Below are 23,723 nucleotides of genomic sequence, written 5' to 3' on the forward strand. Positions count from 1 at the left end.
ATACTTGGCTCTGCCTCAGCATGAGGGACTGGACTAGGTGAACTCTTCAAGTCCCTTCCCTTCCATCTCTCCATTTCTATGACTTTATGAAAATCATGCCCTGCAGTAGGAATCCCAAAGTGGGCATCTAAAATGAATGGACAGATTTGAAAGCTTAGGCTCAGATGACTTCCCTGATGTTCACACTGAGTCTCAATGGCAAAGCTGGGAATAGAGCCTGCTCCCAGTCTTGTGTCCTCTTCACTAGCCCTGGTAGTTTTCACACCAGGAACTGAATTCGCCATGCTCCCACCTTTTCCATACCTCCTTTTGTGATATGTGTTTTCCTGTGGTGCACAGATGGAGCCGTCCCTGCATTCCAGAGAGTACAGGGATTGCAGTTCTACCTGGCTGCTACCCAGGAAAGAAGGGTGGAGAGCTCCTTATTCTCTCCCCTCTTTCTTTCTCTTGAACACCCACACAGCATCTGGCCTTGAATCAGTTTAAAAAAAAAAAAAAAAAAAGTAATGGAAGCATGGTATACATATGCAATACTGTATTGTTGCAGTATCACACAGGGCGTCCCAGTGTCCCCAGTTCCTGAGCTGGCAAGCGTGGGAATATCATGGATGATGTGCAACTGAAATCTGCTGGAGAACAGTGAGGCTTTTATTTGTGTCATGCAGTTGAAAACATGCCAGGCAACCTGCATGTGTGCACTTGATTCCTAGATATGAGCAGCCTTACTATAGTATGTCCATTAGCAGCATTCAAATGGTTAAAAGCAAAAGGTGTCAACTTCGCTAACATTTGCACTACAAAAAACCCAATAGGTGGCCGTGGTTAGCCAGGGAAAATGAAGAAATTATCCTATATTTAGAATTTTTTTATAGGAGACACCTTTGAAAACTCTGTTGCTGAAAATACTTTATGGCCTCCTCCTCTAGGGTGGGTTGGCACATGCTTTTCCCTAGAAATCTTTCCTTCCGGACCATTGTACATCTACGGCAGAGGTACCTGTTGGCTATAGGATTCTAGTGGCTACTTACCCATTTTGGTGACTGCAACATTTAATATTGAATTTTCAACACAAAGGCTTAACTAAGAGCTGGAAATGTTATCATTAAATTAAATATTACTGTCGCAATAGGTAAACACTGTTTCAACTTGCCACTAGCCCTCAATTTTGAATTATATGTATTTTTGCATTCATCTGTATTCATAATTCTATACAACAGTGTACATTTTCACAGTAACTTTACAAGTTTAGAATGGGACACATTCCTAACCCTGGTTAACTTATAGTGTAAGACAGAGAGGACGCAAGACAGCAGTTGAGGTAAGAGAGGATGTAGAAAGATTATTAGTGAAGAGAAAATGCTAGCAGGGCCTCCTGGAAGAAATCAGTTTGAAGGAGGAGAAAGAGAGGTTATTGGTGAGCAGGAAGAGGGAGAGTGTTCCACCTGTAGGGGCCGCATAAATGAATAAAATCATGAAGCCAGCAATGCAAGGAAAAGAAAAGGGGAGCAGGGGAAAAAAGGAGATTTGAAACAGCATAGGGACCAACAGGAGGAGTAGATGGAAATGAAATCAAAGGTATACACATGGATGAGATTAAATTTGATTTGGAAAGAGAGAGGCAGCCTGTAGTAGGTTTGAAAGGGGAGCTGGTTGGAAGAGAGAGAGGGCTGAAGGAACTTTGAACTCGCAGGAGAGATACATGCCCATTTTACAGATAGCTAAACTGAGACATAGAGAAATTGTGACTTGCTCAAGGTCACACAATGAGTCAGTGGCAGAAAAGAATAGAACCCGGGAATCCTGATTCCTAGTTCATTGCTCCAACCAAGAGATGACATTCTGAAGTTATTTCATTCTTGCACTTTAAAAAAGGTGTTGTTAATTATGCAAGCATAGACAGTAAGAAAAACTTTTTCAGATGGGAAATTAAAATCAGAAACTTCAACTCACTTTAAAAAAAAAAAAGCTGAAGTTTTATAAATATCTGTTTTCTCTCTTTAATTTAGTAAATAATTGATCTGCTTTCCAAAGGCGTTACTTCTGCCAGCTGAGCAACTGAGAGCTGTGAAGTGCAACATATCTAAATTTTAAATAATTACCCCTCCTTGGCTAGGAAAGTGCTTTTCCATCCATTAATAACAAGAAAATTAATGTTGGGCCTGCAGTAAAACAGATTAAACTGTGTACCCCTTTGGATGCCTGACTGCACCTCTAACGGACCTGAAATTCCTCTGGTTACTTAAATGCTGTATATTGAAATGTGATGGTGGTCTTGGGTTAATAGTTAAAGAAGTTTAAATTGGAATTTCTCTACAGAAATTTCCCCCTTTGAGCAGAGCTAGTGGGCAGAAAAATACCTTGTTTGATTGTTGGGAAGCACTGATAATGCCTCACAGATTAACTAAGTTTTTTTTATTCTTTTCCTTTGTCCACCTAGTGTGTAAAATCTGAGTTTTATTAAACAGATTGTGTAGCTAATGTTTGGAAATCTCTTTTAAAATAAAAAGTGCTAGATAAATGCTAACTTCTTCCAGCTGTAATGTGAATGCAGCCAGCTACTTTTTTGTTGTTGGGTTTTTATAATGGGTTTTAAATTTCCTTCACAAATTTGAACGATTAATCTTAACCTTGGAATCTCTCATAAATAACATGTTATCTAACATCAATTGATCCCTAATTATTTAAAACTGGAATCACATTTTGCTTTTCTGCTCTTTACTCTGGCTTTGTTGTTTTTCTGCTACAGTTGTTGCCTCTGAAGACAAGCCTATTAAAATTAGTCTAATTTTATGATATACAGTATATACTACTTGCAAAAAGTTGTGCAGGTGCCTTTTCATTTGGCATATACTGTAAATGTTGGGTTTAGGGGTGGGAAATAATGCAGGAGATATGCCCTTTTTCATATAGCTTATTAGGGAAAATGGGGGGATTTAGAGGGATTTCTTTTTAAAAACAAAAAAATAAGTTATAGTAAACAACAAGGCTTAAAAAAACAAAAAAAAGTCTAGTTTGCTGTGGCACAGGAGCTGTGGTTTGAATGATAGCAAATTAATTGCCTCGTCATTGTGATTAACTAGCTTGACACCAATGAAAGTGTAGTAAGTGGAGTAGGCAACTGAAATTGCAACACTTCCCTTCCCCTTTCCCCACCCCCCCATTGTTCAGTTCCCCAGAGGTAAGTGATGATCTTTCATTTAATAGAAAGAATTATATGGCACCTAGCACTTGTGTGGCAGGGATTGTAGGAGATTCTGTAACTAAAAACAGCAAATTCTAGGCTCATTTAATTGCTCTTTAAAGAATGAACACATCACAAGTAGCTATGACATAGATGTGTTATTTAAAAATAGACTTATTAGTAAATTCAGTCTGCATTCCCTCACGGGTTAACCCTGCAAGTGTCTCAAGAGGCTCTTTAATTCAAGAAAAAATGCATCCAAAGCCCTGTAATTGAATGCTGTACAACTTCATGTCGTTTTGGTGGAAGTAAAACATCTGAAAAGAGGCCACAGGAATATGATCTTCAGTATGATTGATTTTTTTTCCTCCCAAATTTCAGAAATTTTACTAAGCATTACTACAAACAGACTAAATCCACCATTCCCTTACCCTTTTTAACTGTTTGGCTTCATGTCTCCCTTTTCACCTGAATATTGAATCTACAATCAATGGCAAAGCAAAGTTCTGGAACATATCCCAGAACTCCCCACTTAAGGAACTTTATCTTCAAAATCAGAAGCTATCCAGTTCTATAGCACAGTTTATTGGCCTGTGCTACCAATACCTAAGTGTATGTATTGCCTCTCTCTCCAACACCTTCAGCTAAGTCAGAAAGGACTGAAGATTTGTGGGTGTAGGGGTGTTGGAGTGAAGCTTGGAAACACACTGCAAAATGTTCCTTATCACCCAACCAATGTTCTGACCCAAAACAAGATACCAAATAAGCACATTTTACTGTACTGCTGGAGATGTGACCACTTTTAATCACACGTGTTTTGCTGCTGCCAGACAGTAGCACTCAAAGAACTATTTGTGCCAACATCTCTGTTGTGGTGTTTTTCCATTACTGCTTTTAAACTCTGTCTCTGACATAAGGCCTTGATGACGCTGGCCCAAAACTTCCGATATTGTTCAGTATGCACTCTCTCGCCTTGTTTTGTATAAAACAATGACAGTGTGCATATATTCTCCTATTCACAGACTAGAAATTGGAATTAGCATCCATACTCTTAAGGAAAAGGAAAACATTAGGGTTATTTATTTTTCATTTCTTTTAAGTATTTTAAATGTAGTGCACTTGCACCTAAACTTGTGACATTTTCATTGTTTTTACCGTGTGTGTGTGTGTGTGTGTGTGTGTGTGTGTGTGTGTGTGTGTGTGTGTGTGTGTGTGTGTGTGTGTGTGTGTGTGTGTGTGTGTGTGTGAGAGAGAGAGAGAGAGAGAGAGAGAGAGAGAGTTCTCTTTTCTGGATGCTTCTCAAATCACTGTTTCTGTATTCTTGTAATAGTAAGTTTGAAGATCTGTGCGTATACGTGTAAATACATATCTGCTTAGATACATATTAGAAGTAATCCGTTTTTGTTTTGAAACGCAGTCGCTAACTGATGAATTCTAAGATTGGTTAAAAATTAGTAAAATCAGAGATGAGACAGTTGGCACAGCAGATATTTTTAATTGGAAAAGTCTACTGGGAGTTTAGGATAGTATTACTTATGACTCTAAGAGAGAAACAATTATATACAGTAGCTGAAATCCTGGCTTCATTGAAATAAATGGTAGAACTGACATTGACTTCAGTTGGGGCAGGATTTCACCCTCTCTCTTCCAAGTTTACCTTGATGTTGTTCTAGTATATGGCAAATAACATAATGTACATGTTTCATCAATAAAAAAAGCTTGCATGTTGTTGGCTGTAATATTTTGCAGTTAGCAAATACCAGAATGCTACCTCCATGGTAGTGACCATGGATTTGCGATCCTTTCTGGGGGAACTGCAGGCAGTGTTTAAAAAAACAGTCAGTTCCTTTGCATCCCTTGCCCTCTTTTGCTCAGCTTTCCTTAATGTGTGTTCTTCAGTTTAGGGAGGGAGAAACCCATCCTGATAAAGGTTTAAAATTTATTGGGCTATCAACTGCAGATCACAATTGGTAGTTTGAGGAAAATGTTGAATAGTATTCTAGTACATAAAGCAGAACTTGAACCATGTGTTAATCAAGGTAAATTAGCCTAATGTTTATTTCAAATTATTCAGCTTTGATATGAGATTTGTATTAATCGGATCATAGGGTGTAATAATCTCTCATGATTAGATATAAGCTTTGGATGTTTTAAAGTGTTTTGTTTACCAATATGATAAATTTTGGTAATACAGGTTCACATAAAAAAAAATCAGATCTGATTTCTTTTCTTAATAGGTCCAATTTGGTTATAGCAAATGTCAGATGTCCCACATATGGACACACACATGGATTTCAGAAGCAGCATTAATGTTTGCGTGTATTCTGGCTAGTATCAGCGCCATGCTGCATATTCCAGAAGTGTGAGTAATCTGAAAGAAGAGTGGATATGAATAGGGGCTGTCGATGCATCAGGGTATGGACATCCATAAACACATGGATCTTGTATCCATTGGCCCTACATTGAATGTGGATCCATGGTTCCCATTGTAGGTTTTGAGGGGCACTAGATAGAAGCAGCCAACTTACAGTTCATGCCAAAACTGGACCCACATTAGTGAAGTCGTTAATAATTGTATATTTAAAATCTCTGTATCTATTCTAGAGTAAAATTAATATGGCTAGATCCTCAGCTGCTGTAAATCAGGGTAGCTGCATTGACTTCTATATTAATTTATACCCAAATGAGGAACTGGACCTTTAATTTAAAAAACCTACCGAGTGCAAAATAATTCTGCTATTAAAAACAATCAGGTTCATGTTAGTCATTTTTAACTTGATGAACGGTATTTGTGTGCTTGTTCAAAAAGTATGTTCAGTTGATCACATCATCTTAATCTGATTGTGTGCGCAAATTGGATATTTGTGTGCACAAATGGCCACTTATGCGCCTGAAACCGAACCCAAAATGAAATTGCTTGCATCTCATTTATATGTGCATAATAAACAATGATGCAATAACATAGGTGTTAAAAATAGGATGTGGTGGAGATGTTTAAACTACTCAGGTTTCCTAGATTTTATAGCAAGTACCCAACTGAGATTTGCTGCTCTTTAATTTTGTCTTTTGGGCTAACCAGCTGACGCCTAGTTGAAAAGACTTACGTTCCTACAAGGCCACAGAAGACTTAGTTATTCAGGCTTAGTCTCTGTTGGATTTTGGAGCACTCTGTGTACCATCATCAATTTCAATCCCACCCTCTAGACCAACCCTCGTCTATCAAACCCAGGCTGTGAGAGAGAGAGAGGAAGCTCCCAGATAAACATACAGCAGTGCCTAAACTCCTAATCACTCTAGGCTTCCGCTTCCAGGCCCTATAATTAGAAGTCCTTCTTTTCCTTGTATTCCCAGTTGACGCAAATGCTTTTTGTGGCTTGGCACCTCATTTAGGGCGTGGGTTTAGTTTATGGCCAGGCCAGAGTCTGGTTTAGTCTTCTGATACTGCATAAATAGCTCTTAAGCCACAGTCTACATCTGTACCAGTTTTTCCTTTTATGTATGCATTGGCTGTATTTTTTAAAATCATTTCTTGAAAGAAGTTTATTGTTTCCCAAACAGTGTGTGTGAAAAATAGGAAGTTGTAAATTAAAGCAAATGTATCTGTTAGCTAAAACAAAGATGAAGTACCTTTTTTTCCCCACTCTCCTCCTCCTCCTCCTCCTCTCCCCTCCCCCCCCCCCCCGGTCTCAGATATCAGTTCCTTCTAAACTGAATTTTTTAATCTTCTCTGTGGATTTGAGAAACCACACAGTAAAACACAGTCATTAATTTAATCTAGCTGCTTCCTTCACGTTATGGATAAGAAAATCAAAATGTTTGCAATGAGATGCATATAAAGTAATATCTGGTTTACACATAAATTCTCACTGAGTTATGTGTGTGCAAGAATTTGAATTGGTTTCAGATGTTATCTGCTAAACAGGGATTAATGCCAGTTTGAAAAACAAGCAGGAAATCCTGGAGAATTATTCACTTTTCATCTGTGATTATTCATACATAAAATACATCATAAGAGAATACATTTTTGGAATTAATTTATGACAGTGCTAACCTATATTTCCATCTAAACACAGTTTTTGAGAAGGCTATTGAATGATCTGTTAGAAAACTGAATTTAAAATTGCTTGCATTTGAAATGAAAGTAATCATTAAGATTTAAGGGTTTTTTTCAGTTATACTTTTCCACTATGGTGTTATAGAATTGCTTAATGGACTTTTGTTGCAGGGAGCTATAGTGAGAACCTAAATAGCAGAGCTGTGGTAATTGAAAACTGTAACTCCTCGGTATGAAGTAAAGAGAGATGGAAAATACCACATACACACACGCACCCACACACACACACAAAAAACAAACGTTCTAAACCTCAGTGATTTATTGTTTAAATAACAATAAGGAAGATATTTTAAAATACTAATCGTCTTATAAAAATGTACTTTAGTCTAGCATGTCTGTGGTATTGTGCTTGGGACCAGCACATTACTGGGGTTTAGGCAAGCATGTAACTGTATATCAAATGCAAATGTCAGCATGATGAAAGTGATTTTTTCACCTCCTGAAAAAAGTTACTAATACAGCTAAGGTTGGTATCATCTAATAAAATGCATTTGCTCCACATGGTGACACACATCAGAATTCTAGCTTAGACAAGCAAACTGTCAAATCAGATAGCCTCCATCTTTCCATTTTAAGGCAAACTCCTTTCTTCCCATAAATGCTCTATTCTCTTTCACTTCTTTACTCTTTCAGCAAGTAAATAATAATAAAAATATTAAGACAAGAAAAGGAGAAAAATTTCAGTGTAGGAAAAAAATTAGTTACACCATATGGATCTGATTATAATTCCAGATATCCAAGCACATTTCAATTAATAATTTATTCAAATACTGCACATATAATTCAAAGAATACACAGATAACACCCTCTATGCACGTTCTACATTCCTTTAAAATGGTCTTTTAAATGATTTTTCTGATGAATTCCTACAGATGCAGATAGGGATTAGAGATTAGGATTAGTCCTTTGTGAGAGAACTAGCCCAAATGAGAATTTTGGTTCAGCATAAACTTTAACTGTTGTATTTTAAATGGAATTTATATTGATAACATGTAAAAGCAGTTCTTTGCCCCTAAATGAAAGGTTAGTGGGTAGAAACCATCATTTTATGCACAGTTGAGGACACATTTATTTCCTTAATTTTCTTGCTTTGATGCAAGGATGGCAGTCTGTCCTGGGCTAGTTAAATTCATTTCCAATGCATTGAAACAATGTAAGAGGATGTATGAGCTCATGACAAGATTGCTGACTAGGCTGTTAGCTATTTTTGTGATCCTGCTTAAGCCTATACCAGGTAGTGAAGAGTGGACCTTATGGCTATTTACCCCAGACAGAAAGTTGGAGGCAGCCTTGCAACTCCTAATTTCCATTCTGAGGGATCATATGGAATGAGATTGCAACAGTGATCTCCCCAGACAATGGTCACCCTGAGCAGGACTTTCCAGAGTGACCTCAGGCCAAAGCCTGTCCATCTCGACAAGGATTAGGCTGTGATGACTGTACCCAAAGCATATGGACCACCTAACTTGCTGGTTTGCTATTGTCTGAGACACTCAAGACACTTATGACCAAGCTACTCCATTGCCTGGTTCCAATAATTGCTGTTATAGTCTTGCAACATGAGACAAAGATCACAAGACCATAAAGTAGAAAAAGTCCAAACCTCTTCTCTCTTAAATATCTTATTTTTCCCCTCTTACTTTGTTTTCTATTTGTATTTATTTATTTTACAGAAAAATGTCTGTGTTGTTCTACCAGGGTATGAATGTGTGGATTGTGTGTGTGCATGCATGTGCATAGTTGAAAAATCTGCTTTGGGAGTGGCACCAGTAATGATTTCCTAACCCTAAATCCTAATTCTGCCATTGAATCATTCCAAGTGTTTCCCCAGTTAAGGAGTAGAGTTATTTAAAGCTGCTGTAGTGTAAGCTATTTGCAATGTTGTAGCTGTGTTGGTTCCAGAGTATGAGAAAAACAAGGTAGGTGAAGCAAAATATTTTATTGTACGACTTCTGTTGGCTGAAAGTACAAGCTTTCAAACTTTACAGAGCTCTTCTTTAGGTCTGGGGAAGGAAACCAGAGGGTCTGAGCTAAATACACGTTGGGATAGATTGTTAAGTATAAGGTGTTAACACATGTTGTGGCAGACTATTTAAAATCAAGTGGATAGTTGAGGGTTAGCTTGTTAAGCGTAGAAGTTTACACTTGCTGTAGGAGACCACTTAAAATGACGTGGACGATTAAGAGTTAGCAGGCAGTAGCGTGTGCTACAAATCAGCCATAAAACCAGTGTCTCTGTTAAGTCCATGGCTTTTAGTGTGTAACAGAGGTATAAAAGTTGAGTTCCCAGGGTTGCCTTTTGAAGATGAGAAGATGTTGTTGTTGTGCAGGTTTCCTTTGAGGATGAGTACTGGGAGGTCAGCTATGGAGCGATCGCTATTTGGAAAGTTTCACCCACGGGTGATATGATGTTTTTCTCTTTTTTATTTTTTCTGTGAGTTAATTCAAGAACCTAGTGTTTGTCTGGTTTCATACTCCTAGTTGTTGCTGGGGTATTTGATGCACTGGATCAGGCACACAACATGTGTTAGGCATGTGTAGGTCCCATAAATCTTAAAAGGTGCATTGAGGGGGGTATTGATAATTATAGCAGTGGAGATATGTCTGCAGGTTTTGCATCGTTGTTGTGGCAGGGTCTGGTGCCACTTTGAGGTGGTGTGTCCTGGTCTGTGAGGAGCTTGCTTCTGATGATGAGCTGGGTGACATTGGGGGATTGTTTGAAGGTCAGAAGATGGGGTTCTGGAAAGCTTTCCTTGAGGATGTGGTCCTCATTAAATGTGGGTTGTAACTGTTTGGTGATTACCCGATCTGGTAATGTGGGTAGTAGTGTAGGGTAGTACGTGATAACTAGGAGTGTGTAGTTGGAGGTGTTTTTTTGTTTTTTTCTGAGTTGAGTCAGGTTCTCTTAGGGCATTTGGGTGGCATTTTCCATGATGCAATCTACTTCTCTGGTGGAGTGTCCTTGTTTAGTGAAGGGAATTTTAAATGTGTTTAGGTGCATCTCCCAGACTTTCTCTTGGGAGCAAATTCTAGGTATCTGAGTACCTGGCTGTAGATGACACATTTTTGGTGTCTCTGGGTCAGTGGCTGGATTGTGGAGGTAAATTGGGTGGTCTGTGGGTTTCTTGTATATAGTCATTTGTTGGGTTCCATTGCTGAAGCTAATTGTGGTATCCAGGAAGTTGTTGGCTGGTGTGGGAGCATTTTAGAGAGAGAGAAACTTGGGGCCACGTTTATATAAACAATTTAAAATTGTTTCCTCGGGACAAGTCAATAACTTTCATCAGAAAAATGCCACAGGCAATACACTGTCCTTTGAACAGTAATTGTGTTAATTTTTGGAAACTCAGATGTAATCACTGACTAGTGAGAGATTTCAATCCTACTTTAGGTGGAAAAACTCAATCTTAACTATGTAGTTGCTGCAAACACCTTTGCAATACATCATTCATCACTTTTTCCAGTTATGCACTCACCATGAAATGTGTAAAATTCCTCTTATCTTTAAAATTATTTAAAAGGCACTTTAATGTATCTATTAAAAAACTGTTCAAGTAAACTGGTTTCCACTCTAAACTTCTTTAAACATCAGACTCTCACTTTAAGTGATAATTTATTACATTACTTTGATAAGCAAGATAATACAGATTTACTGTAGAGGAAAATGAGTGTCAGGTATGTTTAATGCAGTCTTCTCAAGTTCTGCCATAATGCTACACTTTTATATAAGCAAAAAGCTCTCAGTTTTAGTATAAACAATTGTACTCTCATGGCAAGTAGACCTAAAATATGTGATTGTAAATGTCCAAAAACTGGATTATGGACTGATGTGTAAAGGGAGAAAAAATTAAATAGCATTTACAATTTATTATCATTTTATTGATCTTCAGTCTAATTGAAGAACTTCAGCAACATACATTAATGCCTGTTTTCTGTGAAGTTAACACTTAATATTTATCTTGCAAACTCAGTCTTTAGCCTTTCATGCAATAAATCAGACCGTTTCTGTGACATAGCTTTATGAGAGAGAGGCTCCCTTTGAATAATTTTGGGGAGGGGCTAGTCTTTGTGTAATAGTGTTTTCCACTTGCATGAAAGAAGGGAATTGTGTTGGAAACATCAATCTTCATTATACTGGCTGTGAGTAAATGTTTACTTGCCCAATTGAGAGCTGTAGGGAGGTAAATTGCAGTTTGCAGTAACTTTGGTGCTTCATAGTGTTCATGGGAGATATTAACTTTCAGTTTGAGTATCCCCAGATTTTTTTAACTGATTTATAGTTAATTCATTGTACAGTTTAATTCAACAATGTTACAATTGTCTGATTTCTAATAATTTAGAAATTAATTAAAACATTTGCATGACATTAATCCGTTTACAATGAAATCATTTTCTCACACCAATTTGTGTGTATCTCCAGAAAACAAAGCGAAAGATATTATATATATTTTAGACCCACACCATTAAGCTTTGATCTCTATGGTGATTAATCCCTTGTGCTTTTTCTTCTCTTTACTCAGGGATGCTACTGGTCACTACTGACACATTAGGCCATGATTTCCATGTTTTCCAAGTACTGACACATCCTTGGTCGTCATCACAAAGTGCTGTACATCATTTGTATACACTTCACAGAGGAGAGACTGAAGCCAAAGTAAGTTAAAAATATTAAGTAAAGACTAATCTCCAGCTAGAACACATACATTTTGTGCATGTTGGCACTTTTGAGTTTTAATGTTGGTTTCAGCAAGAAAAGAGCCTTCTTTACGTTATAGCCACAGGAACAGAGGAGAGCACCCAGTTTAACTTAGACAATAATACATTTTTGCTCTTTACAATGGGGTGACGTCAGTTTTACTCAGATATGACATCATCTCCAAAGAGTCCAGATTGCAGTGGTTGCATTTAACCTTTCCTCATGTTGTATGTTAAACATTTGTTTATTGCCTGTGAAGCAACTGCCAGGGGTTGCTATGTTTTGGTGGGAAAGGCCGAATAAATGTAAGAGAAGTTGTGGGGAAAAAATCAGTGGTATAGATTTGACATAATGCCCTGCATAAAGATAGGTGTATCTGAATGTATTTGGATAAGAGAATTTAAGAATAAAATCTTAAATAAAAGCTTAATAAAGTTTATTTAATTTTCTCATTTTAATTTTTTTTCTCATCCACTTTTATCATGATATTCCTCGCTAGGATCACTCTAGCACATGCAGTACATTACTTCTCAGTCCTCCACAGCAGGCACCACTGCACTATTCTCAGGGGACAGAGAGATGGTTCAGGCAAAACCTTTGTGGCACTTGCACTAGAAGCTAGGATCACAATGGTACCACCGTTATTGTTACTTGGACTTTTTTTTTTCCAGGGCTCTGGGCTTCCCTCTTGTTTTTTCTTCTCTTCCTTTCTCTCCTGGTAGAGGTTGGAAGCATTTATTGGTACCGTAGCTATAGAGGCGTGTCACGATCTGGAGGTTTTACTCATCCAAAGTTTTGGTGCCATTAGCTGAATTGGGAATCTTAACTCAAATACTTGAAATGTTCAGTAGAAAAGGTCTGAGAATTATTTTATCCATACTAGCTGTCCTCAGAAGATTAAAAACTCCTGGAGAATGGAATTCCAAACAACAAGGTAGTGTTAAGAGTGTGCATCACCTGTACACTGGCTGAGACTCTTTTTACTACTGTGCTGGAAAATTGCAATTGCTGAGATGGGGGAAAGTGAGAAGAAAGGATAGAGCGGTCTAAATTTTTAGGTGCCCAAATTGAGACAATTAAAAGGATTTTTAGTGCTGTGCATCTGCTCTCTAAAAATTAAGTTCCTTTAAGGTATCACGGGTTGGGGACACAAAAATCAGGACACTCAAATTCACTAGTTATTTTGGTAAATATAGAGCATCACCATATATACTCCTCAAGGTGCCTTCCAATCCTTACATATTTATGATTCGGTACCTTTGTCATGATTAGTTCATCTGCACAAAGCATGCTTTTTATATTATAACTAAAAAATTAAAGTAAACATGAAGCTGACTTTAAGCAACAGACAACTACAAATTTTTATAAAGAATGTTTGATAAAACAAATTTTTTAGAAAATGTTAGAAGAATCCCACTTGAAGTCTTTTAGATCTATAAACAATTAAAAAGGCAAATACCTTACATTTAAATGTACATCCTATAATGTATTTAGCTCTTTATGTGTATTTTTGTTCTGAATTCATCAAAGAACTGTAAAGATGTTATAGTCAGCCTGCAAAACAAGTGTGTGGATCCAATTATTGTGAATAGAGATGTTCTGTGGTCTCTGAATTAGCATGATATTGTCAGCTGACAACAATTTTATTTTTAAAGTGCAGTGTAGTAAAACAAACAGCACACATTTTAGCAGTAAATCATGTGGGATACGAACTTATGAGTATTTTATTAGCATATGTGCTGAGGCACTGTATTAAAATGTTGCAGAACAAATGGAGTGTTTGGAAATTCTCCTTGTTCGTAACATACTTTTATTTCAGAGCATGGAAGTATTTCTGTTGGAGTGGGTGTAAAGTAGACAAAAGTCTAACCAGCAAGAGGCGTGTTGGTAGGTTTTACAGCTCCCTAGATATTAAAACAGTCCAGCAACAATATCACACCGGCGCCTGTGATTGCTAAGGCAATCCTATCATTTGAAACATGAACATAATTTGAATGTATATGTTTTAACTCTGGCTTTGTGAGTAACATAGTATTTTCAGTTTTATGGTGAGAAAAGCATTATGTGTTACTGTGCTCTAGTCTTTTGTTTGGTTAACTGCACATATGAATTGCATTTAACCTACAAGAATTTTTTAGGCTGTTTGATGTGTAGCCTGTAATTCAAATGCAGATATTTTAAGACACACATTAGAAGCTAGCATACTTACTTTCTTGAATATGATAGTATTTATACACTTATAGAGTAGACTCTTCTTTTTTTCCTGGATTAAAAGTAGCTGTGAATCAGGGCTAGTGGGCACATTCTGTAGTATAGTTATAAAAAGTTCTAATCTGAATATATATCAAGAACTTGATATAGACCAGTGATTAACAGTGTGTCAAAATTAGGTTAGTTTTTATCCATTGTAAATTGGTTTAACTTCATCATATGCCTCTTTACTCAGTGTTTTTTTCTACTTTTGTACCCCTATTCATATCAGTGTCATCTGTTTGTCTTTCCATAATGCTGGCCAAAGGTGTTCACCCCATCCCCAAGAAAACATCCTCGTACAAATATAGTGAGAAAGATGAACAGTTTTCACTAAATCTAGTGCTGCTTTGTTGATTGGTTAGGGTCTGTTCTTGCAAATGCTTGCTAGTGGGCAGAGTGCTTACAACCTGGACAAACAGACTCATATGCTGATTTAAGTAATGTGCATAAAGGCTTATTCTAATATTCTAGAGAGATTTGAATCAGAATGTCAGTCAGTTGAGAATATCGACTCTGGGATGACATCTCTCCCAGGGCTTCAGAACTCCTGCTCTTTAATTTGACTCATCTATGATGGAGGAGGGCGCAGCCCATTACATCCCCTTCTCTCTCTCTCAAGGGAGTTGCCAAGGAGGCTCATTGATCCTGTCCCTCATTTCTAGGCAGGGTCCAGGCTACATGCTCTATTTTTATTGACCACAGACCATCTCAGTGTGAACCCTGGTTATTTATATCTTGGAGGAGATAGCACTGAAGGTCTCAGGAAATCTGCACTTACTGGAGTCAACTTGATTTCTGGATCAAAGAAGCTTGGATACTTTTTGGTTAAGGATGTGAATTTTTGGATGCTAATCCTAGCCATACCTCCAACTCTTCTCATTTACCCAGTATGAATCAGTATCTACACAACGCAATAGAACTTCTTACCTACATACATTTCGATTTGTAGGAAACCAAGATGCAGTAGGTTCTGAGACGAGCATTTTTATTCGTTTGTAGATGAAAGTTAGGTTGTCTACACTTTCTCTTTGATCTTAAAGTGTAAACTCAGGGCGGGAGGGGGGAAAGGCCTGAAAACAGCCTTATCTCAACCTAGAACAAATAAGAGTAGTGATAGCACTGGTGGGCTGATGGCCAGGGCCCTGTATAATCTTTCAGGCTGTCAGACTTTTGCTAGTTCTGACTCACAAACTGCTGTTATAACTGACCTCAGTCAGTGTAGGTAAATAGAAAGAATGATAAAAACATACCACCTTGTGCTGCCAGGAGACATGTGCAACTTTGCACTTTTACAGAGAATGCAAAAATGTCTTTCCAACATGCTTTCAGAAAGTATGCTTAACCTTAAGTGACACTTGTATCCAGACAGCCAATCATTTAAATATTTTACAGACAACTGCCCCCACATTTAATATAAATCACTCTCTTTTTTTTTCTGCTATAGTTGTAGTAGTGTAATCACACACATTGAATCAGTCTTTTGAAGACAATATTTGTAGGAAATAATCTTGCCTGGGAACAGTCTTGAAATAGTAAAAATTGATTCACTGATGAAACTTGCCAGTGGATAAAAATGCTGCCGGTTGAATGGAAAGCTGTGTTCCACTTCTGAACTACACTGTGAATCCAGAGCTCTGAAGAGTGATCCTTTAGTTACATTTTGTTATTCCTGTGCTAGCTGCTCAGATCAAAGAGACATATAGGATTGTTTGCTGTGGGCTTGAATTTGCTATCCTTACTCACACAGAGTTGAAATCAATGGCATTATTTGCAAAATAGGGTACCAACCATGGTGAGAGTGGCAGAACGGAACCCTGTGCATCTAATACAAATATTTTGTGGTGTCCATGGTTTTATTTTTCTTTCATCTACGCTTGTTACTGTACAAAGTCTTCCTTTAACTTTCTGGGAAAAAATACAGACCAGCGTTTGCTAATTTTATGTTGGCCCTGTCTTCATCACTGCTATGCCAATGCTTTCTTCCTGTATCAAACATTAAAGTCCTTTGGTCATGTAATTCAAACAATGGTGAACATTATTGTCTGACACTATATGGATAACATTTACCCCAATGTCTCTGAAACTGAGAACATCTGGAGAAGCCAGTCACTGAGGGAGTGCATTGCAGACAGAACAGGTTAAATTTCTATTGAGATAATGCTGATCATGCTTTACTATTGCTTCACTTCACTCTTCAGGTAGAAGACATTTCAATAAAGCCTGTAGAAACTTTTCTTACCATTGCCAGCCTGATAAGTTATTAGTACAAGTAAAAGGACTGAGTCAACACCAAGAAGATCAGAAGGTGTCTTAATAGTTTGTTTCTTGTAATTGTCAATAAAATATAATGTGTGTGCAGTGTTGTTGTAGCTGTGTTGGTCCCAGGATGTTAGAGAGACCAAGTGGGTGAGGTAATATCTTTTATTGGACCAACTTCTGTTGGTGAGAGAGACAAGCTTTTGAGCTTACCCAGAGCTCTTCTTCAGGTCTGACAGGTCTGGGCTTCAGATCTGAAGAAGAGCTGTGTGTAAGCACAAAAGCATGTCTCTCACCAACAGAAGTTGGTCCAATAAAAGATATTACCTTGCCCACCCCCATGAAAATACAATGTTGAACGGTGGACTGAGTCTCTCTTACACTGAATATAGCTTCTACTGATTTTTAAATAAAGAAGTTGATTTTAATATAGCTGCAAGTGCGGTACACACAGTTAATACAGCATTAACTTTTAAAAGCCATGGAGTATCTAGGCTGGATGTGAGCTCTCAGTCATTTCCAAGAGTAGTGGTAAACAAGCTCAGCGTCTGTCCATGTGATCATTTGTATAATCAGCCTTACCTCTTACCTGCCCCATTTTTATCAACTGTTTTGAAAACAAGCAGTTTTCCAGGTGCTATGCTAGACTCCCTTTTGTTTTATTTCTTGTTAGACTTATGACATTTTATACATTTAGTCTAATTAAGATTGGATTTAAATTTCAGAGGAATAGTGGCAGGGTAAATAAGGGGGATAAATAAGGAATGGTTGCAAGAAAGTTACCTTGGCTGCATGTTGCTAGACAAAAAGGAAAACTCAGTGGTATGTTTGTACGTGCCAGTTATGATGCCCCAGAATCTAGTAATTCATTCTGGATTTTCAGAGACTCAGTTTATGTAACATTACCCTCTCATCATTCCATTCTTGGAGGGTGAGCTCTGTACAGCTACTGGCAAATCATATTATGTGATCCAATTCCAGATACTACAATCTTCATATTGCCCCATGGTGTTTCTGAACACAGAAACAAGGTTTCTGTTTCAGTTTTCAGGATAGTTATGCAGTCATAGTACACAAAACACAGACAAATGTGAGAGAAGTACAAAAATAAAAGTGGTGTACAAGAGAGAGGAAATTAGAGAGACCGGAGAAGGGAATAAGAATAGAGAGGAATGAAGGAAGGTGAGACTGAAATAGCTAGAAAGATGAAAAATGTTACAAGAAGACGAAATTGCGAGGATGGAGAAAATAATGTAAGTGTAATAGTGTAAGAAAGGATGGGAGAAGATAGAAAGGAGAGGATTCGCTGTATAATGTATGGTCATTCAAAGCTTTCTTTCATTACATATCAGTTAGGAAACCACTTCTCAGATTGTTGTACTCCCTTTCCTTTGCAAACACTGGATTATTTCCTCCCAGGGGCTGCTACAGTTTACCAGAATATTTGAAAGCATTGTTTAATTGACTCAGTTGGGAAAATAGTCTGCAGACTCTTGAGTATAAACCAAGAGGATATCTGGCTGTTCCGTAAAGTGACTGATTGCTAAATGAATAGATGTTACTACAAGTATTTAACTAGAGCAGAAATAATTATGTCAGAGCCAACTTTTGATTTAGAATTACTTGGACCAAGGTTTGATTTAGAATTACTTGGACCAAGAAATGGGAAGGATTCCATGTTCATAGAAGTCTATTCTGTATTCTTCATAAACCTAAAGACCAGGGAATATGAGCACAAGTAGTTGAATAGTGTACTTCATCATTACATCAGTACAGTTATACTAGTACTTAAAAGAGGTGATGGTAGTTAAACCCAGACAGTAATATAATCCTTCCAAGAGGTTACAGCCAGAAGCAGCACCTACATGACACTTCACAGCACCTTTTGGGTTGAGTAAGTATTGGTTTGGCTCTTAGAAGGTTCTGATGCTTCAACTGCTACCAGATGTGGAGCAATGGCTGGGCCTCAAGTCAGTATTCCAAGAGAAATACTGAAACAGTCTGACCAGGGAATTCTGTTTTTGAATCAGCAGTGTTCCAGAGGATGTGTGCAAGCTAGATATTCCGTAAAACCAGCACAAGTGTTCCTAGGGGTACATGCCCTGCATCAAGAATCAGAGAGAGTAGTGGAGTACTTTGTTGACACAATGGAGAATTGGATAGCCATATTTCATCAACTGTTCTGCAGCTATTATAAATTTAAACAGGAAATCAAATGGGCATATCTATCTAATCTATCTATCTGCGATCACCTTTTCAGCCATGACTTGCAGTTTTTGTAAAGGGATTGCTCAGTGCACAAGAAACACATTCCTCTGTACTGTAGGCTCCGAACATGCAGCTTTATTCAGGCACATAATTGGGAGAGAGGGAGAAGGGGGGGGACAGGGGAGGAACATCCACTAACTAATCCAAGAACTAAGGGAGGGGTGGAGTACTCTGAGTACTCCATACTGCTCTGAGTAACCCTGTTTAACCCCTTGATGACACTTTACAGTACCCAGAGTGGCTACATTTCTTTGCTGTAAAAGACAGATACGTTGTTGTTGAGGGAGAAGGGTCCTTGTGCATCCCCCACACCCAGTGATTTTAGTGGGAGTTTGGGATGTGCAAGGCATGTGCTGCTGGGCCCCAAATGACTGAGAGACCTAAGCCAGCTGGACTGGGAAGAAATTGCATTAGAGCCAGAGGAAAGAGCATTTAATAGTGTAGCTTATATGTTTTTTAAAAAAATCTTGGTTTTAAAACTACCTGAACTAGCACAAACCCAAGGTATGTATGTTTCCTTTTGGTGGGGGAGTGCGAAGGAGAAACATAGAATTTTAAAATATAGGCATGAATGTTAAATCTGATGCTGACCTTTAGTTACAGAATAAACCCTATGAGAGGTCTACTGTACTTTTTACTTTATTAACATAAATGTGTAAGCATTATAGAGAACTGATTGATCTTCGGTATCCAAACATTACATCATAATTAACAACAAATGTAGAAATAGATTATAAATACATGGAATAATAGTACATTAACCTAAAGAACAGCAATAAATTGCAACGCTTAGGATAAACTCGAAAACCACTAATGGGGCACTGTGCAGTTTGTTTATACTATGAGCAGTCAGGAACTCTGTGTAATGTACAGTAACAGTACAGTGGATAACAGCAGGCTCAACACGATCATTTAAACTTCTTTCACAGACACACACAACTGATCTCTGAAGTGACTGGGAATGAGATTACACTTGGTTCGAATGGCATCCTGACCTTATCCGGGTCCTTTCCTTTCATCCAGTACTTACTGAAGAGACGCTCATTTAAATTACACACAAAAATTTGTGATCTTGCTATGTGAAAATAAGATTTTAAATTAATGTCCACAAATGAAACTGCAAACTTACCATGATTTAAAGTCTTCCAATCTTCCAGTGTGCTGCTACTTGTCTCATATAAGGGAAAGACAGACAATGCAGCTCTTGAAGTTGTCGGTGATGTGCCATATGCAGAAAATACCAAATTGGTATCCAAAATATTTGCTTTGGTCCCTGGAGAGTAGGCTTTCTGCAGATATTTTCTTTGAATGAGATAGAATTTCTTTATTCATAAGGCTCCTTCCTAGTAAACAGATGCATCTTTTTGCTACCTCCTTCCTAAGTTTCCATCCTCTCCCCCCATCACTAGTTCTAGCTGGTCACCAGTGTGCCATTGTTTGAGATAGACGGTAGAGGTCATTTGCACTTTATTTTAAATGGAGTATTTAGGATGGTGCTACTGTAACCTCTCCTCCTTGAGACCAGGCACATTGCCATTAGACTCTATAAGGATTACTTCCTCATTTGTTTCTTCCATTATGTCGTGAACTAGGATTTTGGCATTTTTGGAATATTTTTTTTTCCAGAATATAAAATGAAGAATTCGTGCTGAAAACTAATTTAGAATGAAATTGTACATTTTTCTTTTGCTCAGTACAGTGATGCAAAGAGATTGTATGGTGAAATAAGTTAAAATAGACACCGAAGGGGGAGGGACTGAAGAGGCACCTGCAAGGGGGAAAGTATGTTTTTCAGGTGAGACTCAAAACAACATCAGTTTGGCAGAGATTTTCAGAACTGATATTGTAATTGGCAGGAGCTGCAGAGAAGGCTCTTGGACCAAGATCATGAGACTGTGTAGAGTGAGGCAGGGGAGACAGATGTTGGTTGTGTGGAAGGAGTGAACAGAAGACCAGAGAGGAAGATAATAAAGACTTTTAGAAACTATGAGGGGAGTTTTGATCTAGATCTTAAAAGAATGGCAAGTGCATTGAAGGTGGTAAGGGTGGGGTGAGCTGCTCAGGTGTCCTGCATGCATAAGAAGGCAGGGTATCATTGTGCATATTGGAGACAGGAAAATTAGGCTTTGGAAGGAGTGATTTGAAATATAGCCTTGTACTGTAATTGAGAATGTTATTTTGTATACAGTTCTTGTGTGTGGGTCTGACGTGGAAACTAACTTTTTTTCCCCTCCTCCCATGATTGTGGGGTTTCTTTTCATTTGGCTCTTGTTCTTTTGTGTTGGGCCTCTAATCCATTTTGAGCAGCCTGTAAAGATGAAACTCTTTTGCAGACAAACTAGGAGATTTAAGTGCTTGTGGAATAACTATATACTACTAATACTAGATTCACTGAGAGTGCTAACCCTGTCAGATTTCTAGGACTCTGTTTAACTGTATCATTAGCAGATCATTTGGATATGTCACCATAATTGAAAAGAGCAGGTGTGTAGTGGTATTTTTTGGTTTATCTATGTAATGTTGATGAAACATTTTGTATAGTGACAGTCTGTCAGCCAAATACCTTGTCACACGTCACAAGAGTTAAATCCCTTTTTTATCTCAAAGGCTACAGGGCTCAGTTGGAAACTTACACTTTGATGAACACTTGCTGCTTTTGTCTGGAATATTTGGAGTGCATTTCTGGAATATTTGTCAAGATTTTATCAGTGTTTACTCCAATTTGAGTACCTAGTGTATTGTAAAACTGGCTTCTGTGAAAGCTTGAAGAGGGTTTTTTTTGTTTTGTTTTGTTTTTTTAAAGCTTATGCTATTTAATAGTAAAATGAAAGCTAATCCTTCACTTACATGTTTGTGTGCCATGTTAAATCTCATTCATGTACATACTTCTTTTTATCCAGCTTTTACTTTTTAAAACATTTTTACGAGAATTGTTTTAGGACTTTTCTATGGTAAACTGGATTTCTTGTTTTTGTGAGTTGTCTGACAGATACAATGTGTGTTCCCTTTTATGAAGCATTCCATAAAGGAGCAAGAATTTGCTTTCCAGCAAGGTGTTATGTAAAGCTTACTTAGAAGAGAATTAAATCCTGTTGAGTTTTATTTCTTAGATCTATATAAAAAGTAACTATATCTAAATCTAACTATATCTATATCTAAATGGTGAAACCTGGGATCTGATTTTCAATCCTGCTTCCACTGACTTTAATTGAAGATGTGGGTGCTAGCACGTCTGAAAATTAGGCCCAGTGTTTCTCAAGTTGAGCATCCAACCCCCTCCCCCCAAACCCCCCCCCCAAAAAAAACCTAGCAACAGCTTTTCAAATTTTTGACCATAGTGTTTAAGTGTCTAGTCAGAGCTCAGAGCCAAGAATTCAACTCCTAGTCCTTTCTTCTAACCACTAAACCACATGAAAATATTTAGTGTGAATATACAATTTTGTTGGTGATTATTTACCTCTTATTTTTCATGTTTCCTGAGAATTAAAATGAGCAAATAAATAATGTATGCCTTGCGTGCTATCAAACATGCAGTTGCAATGGCTTCTTGAATTTTTTCTTTTTGGGGACCAAATTCAGTTTAAACAATTACACCAGGCTCCTGTGGCTGTATGTGGGATTTTGCACTGCAATTTGTTTTATTGAGTTGGGCCCTTAGAAGAAATGTTTCAGAATGCTTTTTGAGAAATATTCAAGGTACGCGATTGCTTTAATATTGTTTAATACAAAGATCTTTGGTCACTGTTCACTAGAAATATAAAATCAAACTATTGGCTTTAAGTTAAACTTCGGCTTTATTAATGTTTCCTGTTCAGACTTGTCTCCTCAAATATAACATGATAGTCCACTTCTTTTAGAAAGGCTGTGAAATGACACCTACATATCGATGTAACTTTGCATTTTTCCAGGTTCAAGATATCTCCTTCAGCCATGACTGTCGTTGGGTGGTGGTCAGCACTCTCCGTGGCACGTCCCACGTTTTCCCCGTCAATCCTTATGGTGGTCAGCCCTGTGTCCGTACGCACATGTCACCCAGGGTGGTAAACCGCATGAGCCGTTTCCAAAAGAGTGCAGGGTTGGAGGAGATTGAGCAGGAGCTGACGTCTAAACAAGGAGGCCGCTGTAGCCCTGTCCCAGGCCTGTCAAGCAGCCCATCTGGCTCACCTCTTCATGGTAAATCCCATTTTTCTTCTGTATTGGCAGGGGCATCTATTCTGTCGAGTCACTAAGCTGCTTTTGTTGTATCCCGTGTTCAGTTGTTGGCAGTATCTGAAAAAAGAAAATGTTGATTTCCACTGCAGATTCCAATATCACTGGATTCAGATAATCTGTATTTTCACATACAGATGGTGCTATTCAAAAATGCCACTGTGCCATGTATTAAACAGCTGCAAATACAGTAATGCAATCTATATTAAAGTATCAATGTATAGGGCACCTAGATATTAAGGGGATGAGCCCCCTATAAATACTCAAGACAGAGAGTTTATTACTTTAGAGCCTACTTAAATAAACTATGGGAAAATGGACATTTTAATAGTCTCCATTGTAAATTAAAAGGTTTAGGGGCTTTCACATTTCAGATTTTGTTTCACAGCTATCGCAAGGTCACTAATCTGGTCTACCTTTAAATGCAGTTATCTAAAAATCTCATTGCTCATCAGCCAGGATGGTCATGGAGCACATCTGGGTATCCAGAAAACACATATTTATTGTTTGTGGGGAAAACGTGAAAGTCCGGTCCGATGAACTTGACAGTACAGGGCTGTTGGGTTTTTTTCTTTTTCTTTTAACATTGTGTTTGATAACTGTACAAAAATTAAAAAGCCTTCAGGAATTCTCTCTCAGGTCCACTCTGATGAAGGGTTACTCTTGGGAGCCATGGACCAGGAACCATATAGAAAGCAGAGTCCACCCCCAGGGAGATCAAAACTTTTGGAGTGAAATTACAATAG

The 23,723-nt window shown here is 37.9% G+C and overlaps 1 protein-coding gene across 8 annotated transcripts in view; it reads left to right on the forward strand.

The window, feature by feature from the left end:
* The window catches only part of BCAS3 (BCAS3 microtubule associated cell migration factor), a 451,757-nt gene that overhangs the window by 124,147 nt on the left and 303,887 nt on the right, over window positions 1–23,723 (forward strand). For all 8 annotated transcript variants that reach the window (XM_067538144.1, XM_067538140.1, XM_067538137.1 and 5 more), the window contains 2 exons: window positions 11,816–11,949; window positions 22,677–22,941. In XM_067538144.1, the coding sequence (XP_067394245.1) occupies window positions 11,816–11,949; window positions 22,677–22,941 (399 nt within the window). The remainder of the gene's footprint in view (window positions 1–11,815; window positions 11,950–22,676; window positions 22,942–23,723) is intronic.

Source organism: Emydura macquarii, unplaced genomic scaffold, assembly GCF_026122565.2.
Source record: "Emydura macquarii macquarii isolate MOO-44397 ecotype Brisbane River unplaced genomic scaffold, CSIRO-AGI_Emac_v2 contig_450, whole genome shotgun sequence".
Lineage (NCBI taxonomy): Eukaryota > Metazoa > Chordata > Testudines > Chelidae > Emydura > Emydura macquarii.